Source organism: Eumetopias jubatus, unplaced genomic scaffold (genome assembly GCF_037043125.1).
Source record: "Eumetopias jubatus isolate StellerSeaLion01/CBP00866 unplaced genomic scaffold, mEumJub1_p1.0 scaffold_9, whole genome shotgun sequence".
Taxonomy (NCBI): domain Eukaryota; kingdom Metazoa; phylum Chordata; class Mammalia; order Carnivora; family Otariidae; genus Eumetopias; species Eumetopias jubatus.
In genome coordinates, this window is record NW_028274815.1 from 23,762,202 (window position 1) to 23,775,341 (window position 13,140).

General features: G+C 41.8%; 1 protein-coding gene across 1 annotated transcript in view; it reads left to right on the forward strand.

The window, feature by feature from the left end:
- The first annotated feature begins 651 nt into the window (after positions 1-651).
- The window catches only part of WDR43 (WD repeat domain 43), a 48,776-nt gene continuing 36,287 nt past the window's right edge, over positions 652-13,140 (forward strand). Inside the window, exons 1-2 of the mRNA XM_028099511.1 lie at positions 652-897; positions 9,219-9,356. Of these exons, the coding sequence (XP_027955312.1) occupies positions 673-897; positions 9,219-9,356 (363 nt within the window). The 5' untranslated portion in view covers positions 652-672. The remainder of the gene's footprint in view (positions 898-9,218; positions 9,357-13,140) is intronic.

The following is a 13,140-nucleotide window of genomic DNA, read 5'->3' on the forward strand; positions in this document are numbered from 1 at the left end:
AAAAGCTTCAGTGTCCCCATATCCCCGAGGGTGGTGTTGTCTTTACTGCTGGGCAATAAACTGTGGGCTGAATAATATTAATCTGGCATTTCTTGAATCACAATGCAAAGATTTGGTGAAATACTATGCCGTCATTACAAATTGTCTATTTGATGTAGTAACATGGGATTAATCCTGACGAAATAAGGGAGCGGATAGCAGATCCTACCGTTACTTTCACACTATGGCTGAGTAAATTGTTATGCGTATACGTGATTATAGCCTGCAAGTGGATAAGAAAAAATGAAAACAGTTACCACAATCATGGAGTTATAAGTGATTATGTCTTTTAAACATTCAGTTCAATCATGTTATTAAACAAAACAAAACAAAACAAAAAAACCCAAACCTTTTTCTTCCTTTCTTTTTTTTTTTTTTAAAGGAACGGGCCTCCTCTCCAGTAGGCAGTCACATCCCTCCACACGTCCCCTCCCCCAACCAGTACAAATTAGCATTGGGCCCTCCGGGCCACCGTCCACAGGCTGGGCCCGCCCAACGCTTGCTAGAGACGCGACGAGCCACTCCCTCGGCGCTGTGCTCTCCCTCCGCCCCACTTCCTCCCTCCAGGCCCCGCCCCACGCCGGTGCGCATGCGCACAGGCGAACACGTGGCTGCCGCGGAGCCAGGACAGCAATGGCGGCGGGTGGCGGTGGTGTTGCGGACCCCCTGTCCCCGGCAGGGGTTCCTTGCGCCTTCTCTCCGCTGAACCAGGCCTACTTCGCTTTGGCGTCTGCCGACGGTCAGTTGCGAGTGTGGGAGACAGCCAACAATAGGCTGCATCAAGAGTACGTGCCTTCCGCGCACCTCAGCGGTACCTGCACCTGCCTGGCCTGGGCGCCAGCGCGGCTACAGGCCAAGGTAAAGCAGGCGGGACGGCGGGGGGCGGGCGTCCGCCCGGGCTCGGTCTCAGCGCACCCGCAGTCCGACGGCGCGTGGCCGGGCATCTCGCGCGGCCCTCCGAGGCCCGGGGTGAGGAGGCACGGAGTGCGGCGGCGGCGCGGACTCGGTCCACTTCGCCAGTCCCGCGTGCGGCCTGCCCGCAGAGTAGCGAAAAGAGGGCGCGGCCCGATTGGACGGGCCGTAGACTGGAGCGCTACCGACTGGCTCCATGCGGTCTGCGCCCCGCGCCCGGCTGTCGCCGGGGCCGCCATGTTCCCGTAGGCCCCCAGTTCGCCGGGGCGGCTTCCTTCTGCCAAGCCTCGCGCAGCAACATGTGCTCAACGTCCTGGATTTTGACAGAGCCCTTCGTTGGGGCTATAGTACTCTTTTCCGATTTCTCTAGCTCATCGGCTTTGCCTTAGGAGATTGGAATGAGTAAGTCTGTTTCCTTGCTTCCGGACAATCCCCTCCATTCCCGAACCCTTGGGTGCAGCAGGCTCACCACGTGTTCTCTTCCACGTCCAGTGTGTGGTACTCTCACTCTTCAAACTTTTGACTTTCCCAGGCTCGTTTCCATTCTCAGTCATTTGAAACTTCAAGCCTTTTTTTTTTTTTTTTAAAACATCTGCTTAGTTCCCGTTTATACACCCCCTTTTCTGAAGTCTGCCTTAGGTTGTGGAGGTAAAGTGAAGTAGCCGGATTAATGTAATGAATGTGAATCCAGGTGAAGTTTTTCTTAGAGGGGACATTGCCGAGTTAGGGAAGGCTTTTCTCTTAGGGCCTCATCTCAGGTAAGATGTCATTCACTGTTGAGTCTTTCCACTACGTCTGCCCCAACTCACGTGCACGTGGGTCCTGCAGGTATAGGGTAGTCAAATCGAATCAGTCTAATGTGATTTGGAAGCATCAGGTATCGTGAATGTTTAGATGACACTATGTGTAAAACTTCAAAAGCTAGTATTTAAGACAGATTTTTAACTCCATCATGACTACCATGGGGGGACTTTCTGCTAAATTTTTAGGTTGAAAGTAGGGGTACATCTAACTGTGCTTTCGGCGAGTATGTTTAGGTATTTTTCAGATCTTAAAATAGAGTCTCTTAGTTTCTAGATGAAGTGACTTTAGTTGATAAATAAAAGAAACCTTTATCCGGGCTCTTAAGGCAAGGCGAACTTGGACTTTAAAAAAAATTCGTAGTTGTCGTTAAAGTTACAGCAGTCTGCATATCTTCCCTTTTTTTAAAGTTGTTCTCTGTGTTTCTTTTTAACATTCCTGTAAAGAGGGTGCCTGGGTGGCTCAATTGGTTAAGCAACTGCCTTTGGCTCGGGTCATGATCCTGGAGTCCCGGGATCGAGTCCCACATCGGGCTCCCTGCTCGGCGGGGAGTCTGCTTCTCCCTCTGACCCTCTTCCCTCTCGTGCTCTCTGGCTCTCATTCTCTCTCTCTCAAATAAATAAATAAAATCTTAAAAAAAAAAAAACAAACAGTCCTGTAAAGAGATGATAATAGCAATGCTGAGGGAAAACGTGGAGCGATGATTAGATGCATGAATCCAAGCTCTGCTGCTTACATTTGCATCTAGGTTTGGCTTCACAGTGGTGATTGTGCCTTTAGTTCCTCATTTGTAAAACAGGGGTAATAGTACCCACCTCAGAGTGGTTGTGAAGGTGAACATGTTTAGTAACACAGAAACATTTAGATTAGTGTACGTAAGTGCTGCATGTATCGTTGTTATTAATATCTCGGATTTGTATGGTTAGTCCTGGAAGGTAGATAAAGACTAACTTTTTGCCTTGTTTGTGAAAAAGAAACTAAGACTCTGGAAAATTAGGCAGCTTGCATAAAAACCAAAAATAGAACCAGGACTAGAACTCAGGTATTTAGAGCTTTGTTGTCCATTATTTACAACAAATAATAATAGGCTAGCAAAAATTTGTTGCCCCCCCCTTTGCTTTTCTGTTGACTTAAGTCACATTATATGCCTCAAGAATAAAACTTTAGCCTAATCTTAAATTTCCTGTTGAAAATCATAGTTTTGGATTATGTATACCACTCTGAAATAGTAGAAAAATATCTAGATTTGGTTTCATATCCAGGACTTAAATTGCTTTTTGTCACATTGAGCGAGTCACTCATTTGGAGGGCCTCATTGAAAAATGAGTTTGGCTTCTTAAAAAAAGTTTGTATAGGTTTCAGTATCCTTTTATATCTGTATGTTTTCATTTTAGCCACACAGCTCTATGAAGTGTCCTGAAATAAAATTTTTAAAAACTGAGAATCAGAACTAAGGAAGTTCCAAGTGACTTCACCAAAGCTTTAGTAACCAATAAAGAGACTGTGACCATTAGAACGAGGTCCTCTGACTCTGGTCTGCTGTTCTTACACTGTAACCCTAGATCTTGAGTCACAGAATTGAGAGCTGGGAGGAATGTAAGGAGGACATTCGGTCCTCATATTGGCGATGTGTCCACCTTGAGCATCAATTTTACTTGAAGATTAGAGGGAGAAGTGGTTCTCTTAAATGTGCACATATATTATGGGATAAAATTATAAAGTCACGTTATTTTTTTAAAGCTAGAAAATGAAGAGTGATGTGTAGTAGCTGCTTGAGTCTCTGCTCCCAGGTCCCTGGGTTAGGATCCTTGCCACTGAAGTTTTAAGATGCTCTGATTTTATTAAACCTTTTTATTTTACATCTTTGAGGATTAGAGTATGAGTCTTAGAAAGGATGTTATTCTGAAGCCTGTGTTCCCAACACCTTAAGATTTTTGTTACTCAAACATGAAGTAGAGCTTATGTTACCCATCTTTCAGGGTCCTCAGAATTAAATGAGGCAGTGTATATGACTGGTGTAGTAAGTGCTCAGTGAATGTTAGTTGTTATTATTGAGTGATTCAGTGAGCATTCTCTATGGGCTCATTTTACCATTTACTGCCACATTCCTCAGTATAAATCATTTTTTTTAAAGATTTTGTTTATTTGAGAGAGAGAATGAGAGAGAGAGAGTACATGAGAGGGGGGAAGGTCAGAGGGAGAAGCAGGACTCCCCACCGAGCAGGGAGTCTGAAGCGGGACTCGATCCCGGGACTCCAGGATCATGACCTGAGCCGAAGGCCGTCACCCAACCAACCGAGCCACCCAGGCGCCCTCAGTATAAATCATTTTGTAAGAGTATCCTGTATCTGGTTCAGTAATTGGCAATTTGCCACCCAAGGACAAAGTTTGGTAACATTACTCCTGTGAGTGGAGAAAAATGAGTTGGTGCTGGGTTACTTGGGTAATAAGCGTTAAAATAGTAGTTCCTAAATGTTTAGAAAAATCATCTTCTGTTTGTTGTTCTTGGTCAAGAATGATTATAATACCTCACATTTATGCCAGTAGTTTTTGGAAGGTTTTTGTACATATTATGTAGCTGAGCATTTCATTTGGTTAATGGAACCTGGGGCAAGAGGACCTGTAATGATAAGAAAAGTGCAGGGAGACACATTGATGGACTATAGATGGATGCTGTTTTTAAAGCTCGTCAGGTTTGTGCATGTAAACTGAGGCTGAGCTGTTAAATGATATGCCAAAGCCACAAAGTGCCTGAGCCCCATCTTGTAACTGACCCTGCTATTTCATTGCCCCCTAAAATCTCTCCAACTTTTCTACTTTTCCTTCCCTAGCTGGTGTACAGCCCTGAAGAAACAGACCTTGTCTACCATCAGCTACCACAGTTCATGTATTTATGCTGCTTTGCTGTTACTGCAGTTAAACTGACCTCACACAGCTTAGTTCTTGTTAAACGAAGCACATGGTGCTTCAGCTATGAGACAGGGCAAGCACAGTAGCATTAAGAATGTTTCTAGGAAGGGGCGACCCTGTCGGGACCCCTCTCATTCTTGAGAGCTTTTTCTGTATCTTCACTTAATAAACTGCTATCACTTTACTCAAAAAAAAAAAAAAAAACGTTTCTAGGAAGAATCTGAGTTGAGTTCCCCATTCCCATTTCTTGGAGATGTGGTACAGTCTGGTTGTGTTCCTGAATGTATGATGCTGTATCTTAGGGTCTCTCCAGTATTTAAACTTCAAAACGAGGAAAAGTTTGCAGATTAGATCCTGTTGGCAGGAATAGAAATTCCTGATTATTAGAATTTGATTGTTTTTGATATAAATATGTAGTGACATGTAAAATGCACACATTTTTTCATTGTTATCCATGAAACTTAAACATTTGCCAGAGAGGTGACAGTAGGTAGGCTAAGAAAAGGCGTATGAGACTAATTGCAGAATGAAACTTGAAACTCTGGCATAATTTTCAGTGTCTAGAGGTCAGGATTTTTCAAAAGTAGGTTTTGATTCATTAGTGGATTATGAAACAGCTTTAGTGGGTTGTGATAGAGTTAAAAAAATGAGTGTATTTTGCATGGGAAAGGATAAGTTTTTTTGTGGAGCTTGTTTCAGTTATATATACATATGTTTTAAAGAGTGTGTATACTAGCTCTCCATGTAAACTTTCCTTACTCTGGGATCTCAGTCTTAAAAAGTCATTGCTTAATTGATCAAATTCAGACTTCTCATCACTTGGATGCCCTTTGTTTTCTGTCTTCACCACATCTGCCCTATGTCTTGCTTTTGTAAATCATGCACTTGCCCCTTGAGACTCTCACTCAGCCTTCTGATTGCCTTCTGGATCAAATGCTGATAAACTTTTTCAGACTGGTGCTACTCTTTATTGCTTAGCCTTGTCAGACTTTCACACTGAAAAAGACTCTTTGGGCGCCTGGGTGGCTCAGTTGGTTAAGCGACTGCCTCCGGCTCAGGTCATGATCCTGGAGTCCTGGGATCGAGTCCCGCATCGGGCTCCCTGCTCGGCAGGGAGCCTGCTTCTCCCTCTGACCCTCTTCCCTCTCGTGCTCTCTGTCTCTCATTCTCTCTCAAATAAATAAATAAAATCTTTAAAAAAAAAAAAAAGAAAAAGACTCTTTAAGAAATCACATTTTTTGCGTCTTCGCTCCTGGTACCTCTAGGAACTCCCAATTTTTCAGTCACAGATATGAACTCAAGTTTTAGCCTACCCTTTTCATTACTTTATGTACTTAACATGTATAGTGAGTATGCACATGACCTTGTGCTAGGTAATTCAGAGGAAGTAAAACTGAGTATGATTGAGACACATCAATGAAGAAGTGGACAATTCAGATATACTGTGTCTGTAATGCAGAGTGCAGTATGATGTGTGCCTTAAGAGAAGAAGAGGGGGTGCCTGGGTGGCTCAGTCGGTTAAGCGTCTGCCTTCAGCTCAGGTCATGATCCCAGGGTCCTGGGATAGAGCCCTGCATTGGACTCCCTGCTAAGTGGGGGTCTGCTCGCTCTGCCAACACCCCCCCCATGCGCTCTCTCAAATAAATAAATAAAGTCTTTAAATAAAAAGAAAAGAGGTTTTTATGGGGAGATGAGAGTTGGGGTGGACCTTGAAGCATGGATAGATTTTTAACCAAAAGAAAATTGAAGTGAGCAGGAAAAGACCCCTCCAAGTTGAGGGAAAAGCAGAAGCAAAATGGGAAAGTGTTAGGGATTAGGGAGTATAATATAAAGATGGAATTGGAAATAAGGTTGGAAAAGGGTGGTTTGGAGGCAAATTGCAGATGCTTTTGAATGCCAGAGAGTTGCTTGTATTGATTTCGTCTTCTCTGGGGAGTCATTGACGTTTTTGATCACAGCAGCAACAGGTTCAGAAAGAAAATGCTGACAAAGGTCTGTCAAAATCTATAATCATCAGCACTAAATTCCTGGTTTCAGAAATATTTGGTAATGAGGTAATATTTAAAATAGATTTTACTAAAATGCACATTGCTTATATAAACTTAGATCGTTGACCTGTTCAGACATGTTCATCCTGCTAACTGGGAAGTGATTTTTAAAAAAGGTCGTCCGGCTCTGAGAAAATATGCATGAGTCAGTAGTTCTTTGAGATGCATTAATTGTGTTATTATTTAGGCTTAGACCACTGATCCTCAAAATTGGGCATAAGTTCTGTGGATGCTCCTCCACTTGCCTCTGCTTGCTTCTCCCGAAATACACAGATTTTGTTGATAGGGAAATTAGGGTTTGCATATGTTAAGGATTAATATCTAAAATTTCTTGGTGCTTTTTATTTTTTATTTTTTTTAAATTTTGTTAAGAAATTTCTACACCCAGTGTGGGGCTTGGACTCATAACCCAAGATCAGGAGTTGCATGCTTTCCTGACTGAGCCAGCCAAGCACCCCTTTTTGTGCTTTTTAATGCAAATTCATATCTGCAGAAAAACATACACATATTTGGACCAGCCTATGTTTCACACATTAGAAACCTCAGTGTGAGATGATTTTAACTTGATTTGGGAAAACCAAGAGTTGGAGAAATAATTTCTAGGCTCTTTGAGAGAAGAGTTTTCTGATGAGGTGTAGTAGGACGTTGATATACTTAACCCCAACTGCTCTTGCCTGAAATAGGTGTTTGTGTTCATAACCTTGTGCTGAAACCACATCTGCCTTGTGGGATCATTTAGAGGTGGCTTTAGATATTCACTGAACTGAAGGTGGGACCTAGGACATTGCTTGTGCTAAGGTTTAATGTTTCAAGCAAATTAAATGTTACTGATAAGACCATCATATGTTTTTATACTTTGGCTTTTAATTGTAACTTCTCTTTGGGGTTTATTAATGTAGATATATTTCTTAGGACTTACAAAATGTGTATTTTTTTCTCTATATAAAAAGTTACTATTTTTTGTTAAATCTTTTTACTTTTTGTTGACCTAAGTGTGTCAAGTGAATAAAATTCTTCAAATGTAACATCTCCATAAGATTAACTAAACAAAAACAAAATGGAAAATGCTTTATAAATCTACTCCTTGATACTCTTTTTTTAATAGGTTTTATTTTTTTTTTAAAGATTTTATTTATTTGTCAGAGAAAGAAAGAAAGAGAGTACAAGCAGGGTGAGCGGCTGGTGGAGGGAGAAGCAGGCTCCCCACTGAGCAGGGAGCCTGATGCAGGACTCGATCCCAGGACCCTGGGATCACGAAGGGAGCCGAAGGCAAACGCTTAACCGACTGAGCCACCCAGGCGCCCCTACTCCTTGATATTCTTTTTTTTTTTATTTTTATTTTTTAAGATTTTATTTATTTATTCATGAGAGAGAGAGAGAGAGAAGCAGGCTCCCAAGGAGCAGGGAGCCTGACACGGGACTCGATCCCAGGGCCCCGGGATCATGACCTGAGCCGAAGGCAGATGCTTAACCATCTGAGCCACCCAGGCGCCCCTTGATATTCTTTATACACTTGTAACATCATAGTTTTCATTGGTGGTTTTCGGGTTGGGCAAATTTTTATGTATCCTGGCCTGCTGCTTTGTGCTGTAGAGCAAAGGTCTTGCGCTATTGGGAAGCTGTTCTTTTTCCTGTGGTAGTGAGTGGTCTGTTTTATGTTAAAAGAATGGGTATCTCAGCTTTCTGCTAAAGCACAGGCTGGCACGCTTTAATTAAAAAAACAAACAAACAAACATATGGAAGAGAAGTTCTGAAATTACATATTTTTAGCATTGTAAACTTTGAGGTAATACCCTGAAGTCGTCATCATTGATTGTGTTTGGACTAACAGCTGTTCTGTTTTTGAAGTAAATCAAAGCAGTCTTGTGGCATTTGACACTAGGTTGGAACTTGTGCCTCTTGTCATGAGGATCACCAAGACTGCATGGAACTTTCAGAATAACCCTTAATTCTCACACTAGAGCAACTTCTAGTATGCTCTACTAGTTACAACTGTGTTTTGACTGAGACTGAAATAAATGTTTGTTTATAAAAACATTTGAGTCCCCTTTCCTGAGAATGAAGCTACAGCACAAGGAAAGATGAAGACGGAAAAAGGGGAAGTGTTGGTTGCTTGGCTGTGGATCTGTAGTCTCTGCTTGGGAGTGGGGGCTTCACTTGGACCTGTCACGAGTGGTTCCTTTCTGAGAAGTGGAAGCAGCAGGGAGGCTGCTTGGACCTTTTAAGAGAATACTGGGAGCATGCCCTATTTGTCGCCTTCCTTCCAGAGAGTTAGGGGACAGGGACAGAGAATTATAAACTCTTCTTTCCATTGGAGTGATTTTTTTTTTTCCCAAATAGTGAGAAAGATAGCATTAGAGAGTGAGTCATCTGCCCCACCCCCCCAATCTTTAAGTGTCTTTTGGTAGCGGTCACATTTCATTTGTGGGTTAGTGGGCATTTGCATTTATGCATTAATGATGTCTTGTGTTTGAAATACAAAATGAACCTTTTCTTTTTCCCCTCCAGGAAAGTCCCCAGAGGAAAAAAAGGAAATCAGAAGCTATAGAAACGAGTAACCAGATTGACTTGTTGGCTCTTGGTACAGCAGTTGGTAGTATTTTATTATACAGTACAGTAAAAGGAGAATTACACAGTAAATTGATAGTAAGTACAGATAAGTGTGTGTATGTGTGTGTGTATGGATGTATATTGTATATAAAAGAAATGGGAAACTGATTATTAGAGATTTATAAAAACAAAACCGAATAATGCTATAGGATCTGTATTACAGGGGCATTTTTCTGCCCCCACATTTAAAATTGCGAACAGTAATATTTGTTAATAGCTATAATAGGTAACATAATCTTTGTTGTAGGTTAGAATATGAAGAACTGTTGACTAGATTTAAGATAAAGGGTAGAAAGAGTTCTAGGTACCTCAAATTGTGACTGTAGGAAAGAGCTCACCACCTCTAGGGCTAGGGAACAAAGGAGGCAGTTGGGATAACTGCTGAAACTCAAACCTTTGAGGAGCTGGTGTTGTTCTCTTTGCTGCTGTCTCTGGTGGAAGAGTGGCCCCATGCTTGCGGTCCAGACCTCTGAGGACAGAGCTTGTAACTGACTGCTGGTGTCCTTGAAGGGAGGGGAGGAGCATAGTTCCTCAGGTGTTGGAACAGTTGCATATTGGGTTCAGCTGCTACCAAAAGGAGCACAGTAGGAGCCAGGCTAGAACAAGTTCCTCTTCCAGCCTTGTCTCTCTCTAGCAGCCCTTATTGGTGGAGCCTACTGGCCATCTGGCTGGCAAAGCAGGGATGTGGTCTGTGGAGTCCCAGCCCCGGCATCACAGAGCAAAGTGAGAGTTTGGCACTACAGGGCAGTGACTTAACTTAGCATAATTTGTTTTGGACACTGTCTGTTACATTATGTGTTTGGTGTTCACTGAATGTCTGTCTTTGTATAGGAATGCTTTCTGTATATATGAATCAAACAGTGTTTTTTTTTTTTTAAAGATTTTATTTATTTATTTGACAGAGAGACACTGAGAGAGGGAACACAAGCAGGGGTAGCGGGAGAGGGAGAAGCAGGCTTCCTGCCAAGCAGGGAGCCCGATGCGGGGCTCGATCCCAGATCCCAGTACCCTGGGATCATGACCTGAGCCGAAGGCAGACGCTCAACGACTGAGCCACCCAGGCGCTCCTTAAACAGTGTTTTCTGTTTTAAGTAACATTCTCCATAGATAATTCGGAACTACATAATGTTGAAAAGGGAAATAATTGTTCTTATATCTATCACCGAGAGATGTTTAATAAGATTGTATTTCTTGGGGCGCCTGGGTGGCTCAGTTGTTAGGCGTCTGCCTTCGGTTCAGGTCATGATCCCAGGGTCCTGGGATCGAGCCCCACATCGGGCTCCCTGCTCCGCGGGAAGCCTCCTTCTCCCTCTCCCACTCCCTCTGCTTGTGTTCCCTTTCTCGCTGTGTCTCTCTCTGTCAAATAAATAAATAAAATCTTAAAAAAATTTTTTTTTTTAATGTTTAAGAATATGTTTAAGAAATACAGTTGAGTTCTGTCCATCTATTTTGTAACCTGATATTTTCCATTACATTACAACATGAGCAATTTTCATGTTTGTCAAGAACTAGTTAAGACATTTTCAATGACTCCCTAAAATCCCACTAAATTGGATAGTCCCTTGGTGATTTAACTATTACCGACCCTTAAGGTGCTTTCTAATTTTTTGTTGTTACACATTTTGTTTGCTGTTTACATGGATTCCGAAAATTACTGACCTGTAATTAATGAGTGAAAGGGTTTTAATATTAAGGCTTTTTATGCATAGTATACAGATAGTTTCTGGAAGAGTTTTCCTGATTTTCTGTATCAGCAATGGAAAGAGTACCTGTATTCCAAAGCATTATTTCCACCATTGGATATGCCCATTAAAACAGCAAAAACATTAACAAAAGCTCAGCTGATTTGATAGATGAAAAATTCTGATTTTAAATTTGCATTTCAAAGTATGTTACTTATTTTTATGTTAAAGAGTATAAAAATACAACTGTAAAACAAATTAAAGCATTTAGATGTATAGATAGTAAGAAGGGAATTTCTCTTACTTCCTCCCTCCTCTCCAAGTCGAGTACTGTCCTCATGTAGGCTTTTACCCTGCTGTAGTTGGGAGCCCATCCTTTGATTTGATCAGTCTTTTGTGGTGAGCAAGTACCTACTATCCATGCAGTGTGATAGCTGCTTTATTCAGCTACTGTGGCAGTGGACATAATGCTAATGAAACCTAGAACTCCTTTTTAGATAATTTTGGCACTTCATGGGATTATACATTAATCTTTAACAGGGAATGAATGTATTAAAAAAATAACTAAGAAGGTCAGAGTAAGGAGTGTTGGGATGATTGGTGAAGTAGAAAGGGATCAGGCTTTGGAACTATTCTGTCCTGAGTTTGAGTCCTTTTAGTTATGTGGTCATGGGTAAGTAATTGAACTTCTCATTTCTTAAATGGGTATTCTGTAACCTACCTTGCATGCTTTTTTGGATTTAGATGTAATAGTATATTTATTACAAGTGTCTAGTGCAGTGCCTGACATGTAATTGGTATTGTGCAAATGTTTGTTGAGTAAGTGAATGAATGAATGGACAGTTGGTAGATTGTTTTTCAAATGGGTGCACTAGCTCCTGGCAATGTATGATAGTGCCATTTTTTTCTGTAACCTTACCAGTGTGGGTATTATAATGCTAATAAGCAAAATGCTAGATGGACAGACTGAAAATGTACTTTGTTTTGCTTTAATCTCTTGGATTACTAACTTTGAAAATTTTATTTTCTTACTGAAATTTTTCTATGGAATTTATGTTATATCCTTTATTCAGTTCTTGTGTATGTGTCAGTGATATAGGACTTAATTCTTTGAGTGGATAGCTCATACTAGTGAAAGGAAATAGCTGAACTTAATATTTAGAAGTATTTTTCTTGGGATGCCTCGAGGGCTCAGTTGGTTAAGTGTCTTCCTTCAGCTCAGGTCATGATCCCAATGTCCTGGGATCGAGTCTTGCATTGGGCTCCTTGCTCATTGGGGAGCCTGCTTCTCCCTTTGCCTGCCACTCCCCCTGCTTGTGGGCTCTCTCTCTGACAAATCTTTAAAAAAAGAAGGGAGCAATCTAATAGAAATAGTGATTTTGAGTTTTATCCTTAGTTTACATATATACATGATGGTGATTCATATATTCATTTAATTGTAATGTGAATTCAGGTAGAAAGAGTGAAAATCACAGTTGCTCACAGTGTAAATTATTTTAGGAGCTTATTCTCCTGAATGAGTTTGTCCCGGAATGTGTGTGTAGTGGGTGGGAGAGTTGAACTTGCCTTTCCCCAGTTGATGTCTCCATTCCTGTTTGCTGCTGAGTGAGCGAGCATCTTGCTATGTTGAATATGTTTAAAGTTTTGTTCATATGGTATCTTCCATAACACAAGGAAATATTTAGTGCTTACCTGAAGAAATAGTGGTTTTTTTTTCTTTTTAAGATTTTATTTATTTATTTGACAGAGAGCACAAGCAGGCAAAGCAGCAGGCAGAGGGAGAGGGAGAAGCAGGCTCTCTGCTGAGCAGGGAGCCCGATGCGGGGCTCGATCCCAGGACCCTGGGATCATGACCTGAGCCAAAGGCAGACGCTTAACCGACTGAGCCACCCAGGCACCCTGGAACAGTGGTTTCTTTATTGAGAGATAGTTTTGGTAGTTTGTTTTTTAAAGGTTTTATTTATTTGAGAGAGTATGCACGGGGGGAGGGACAGAGGCAGAAGGCGAAGCAGACTCCCTGCTGAGCAGGGAGCCTGATTCAGGGCTCCAGCCCAGGACCCTGATTTCATGGCCTGAGCTGAAGGCAGATGCTTAACCGACTGAGCCACCCAGGTGCCCCAGTTTTGGTAGTTTTTTTA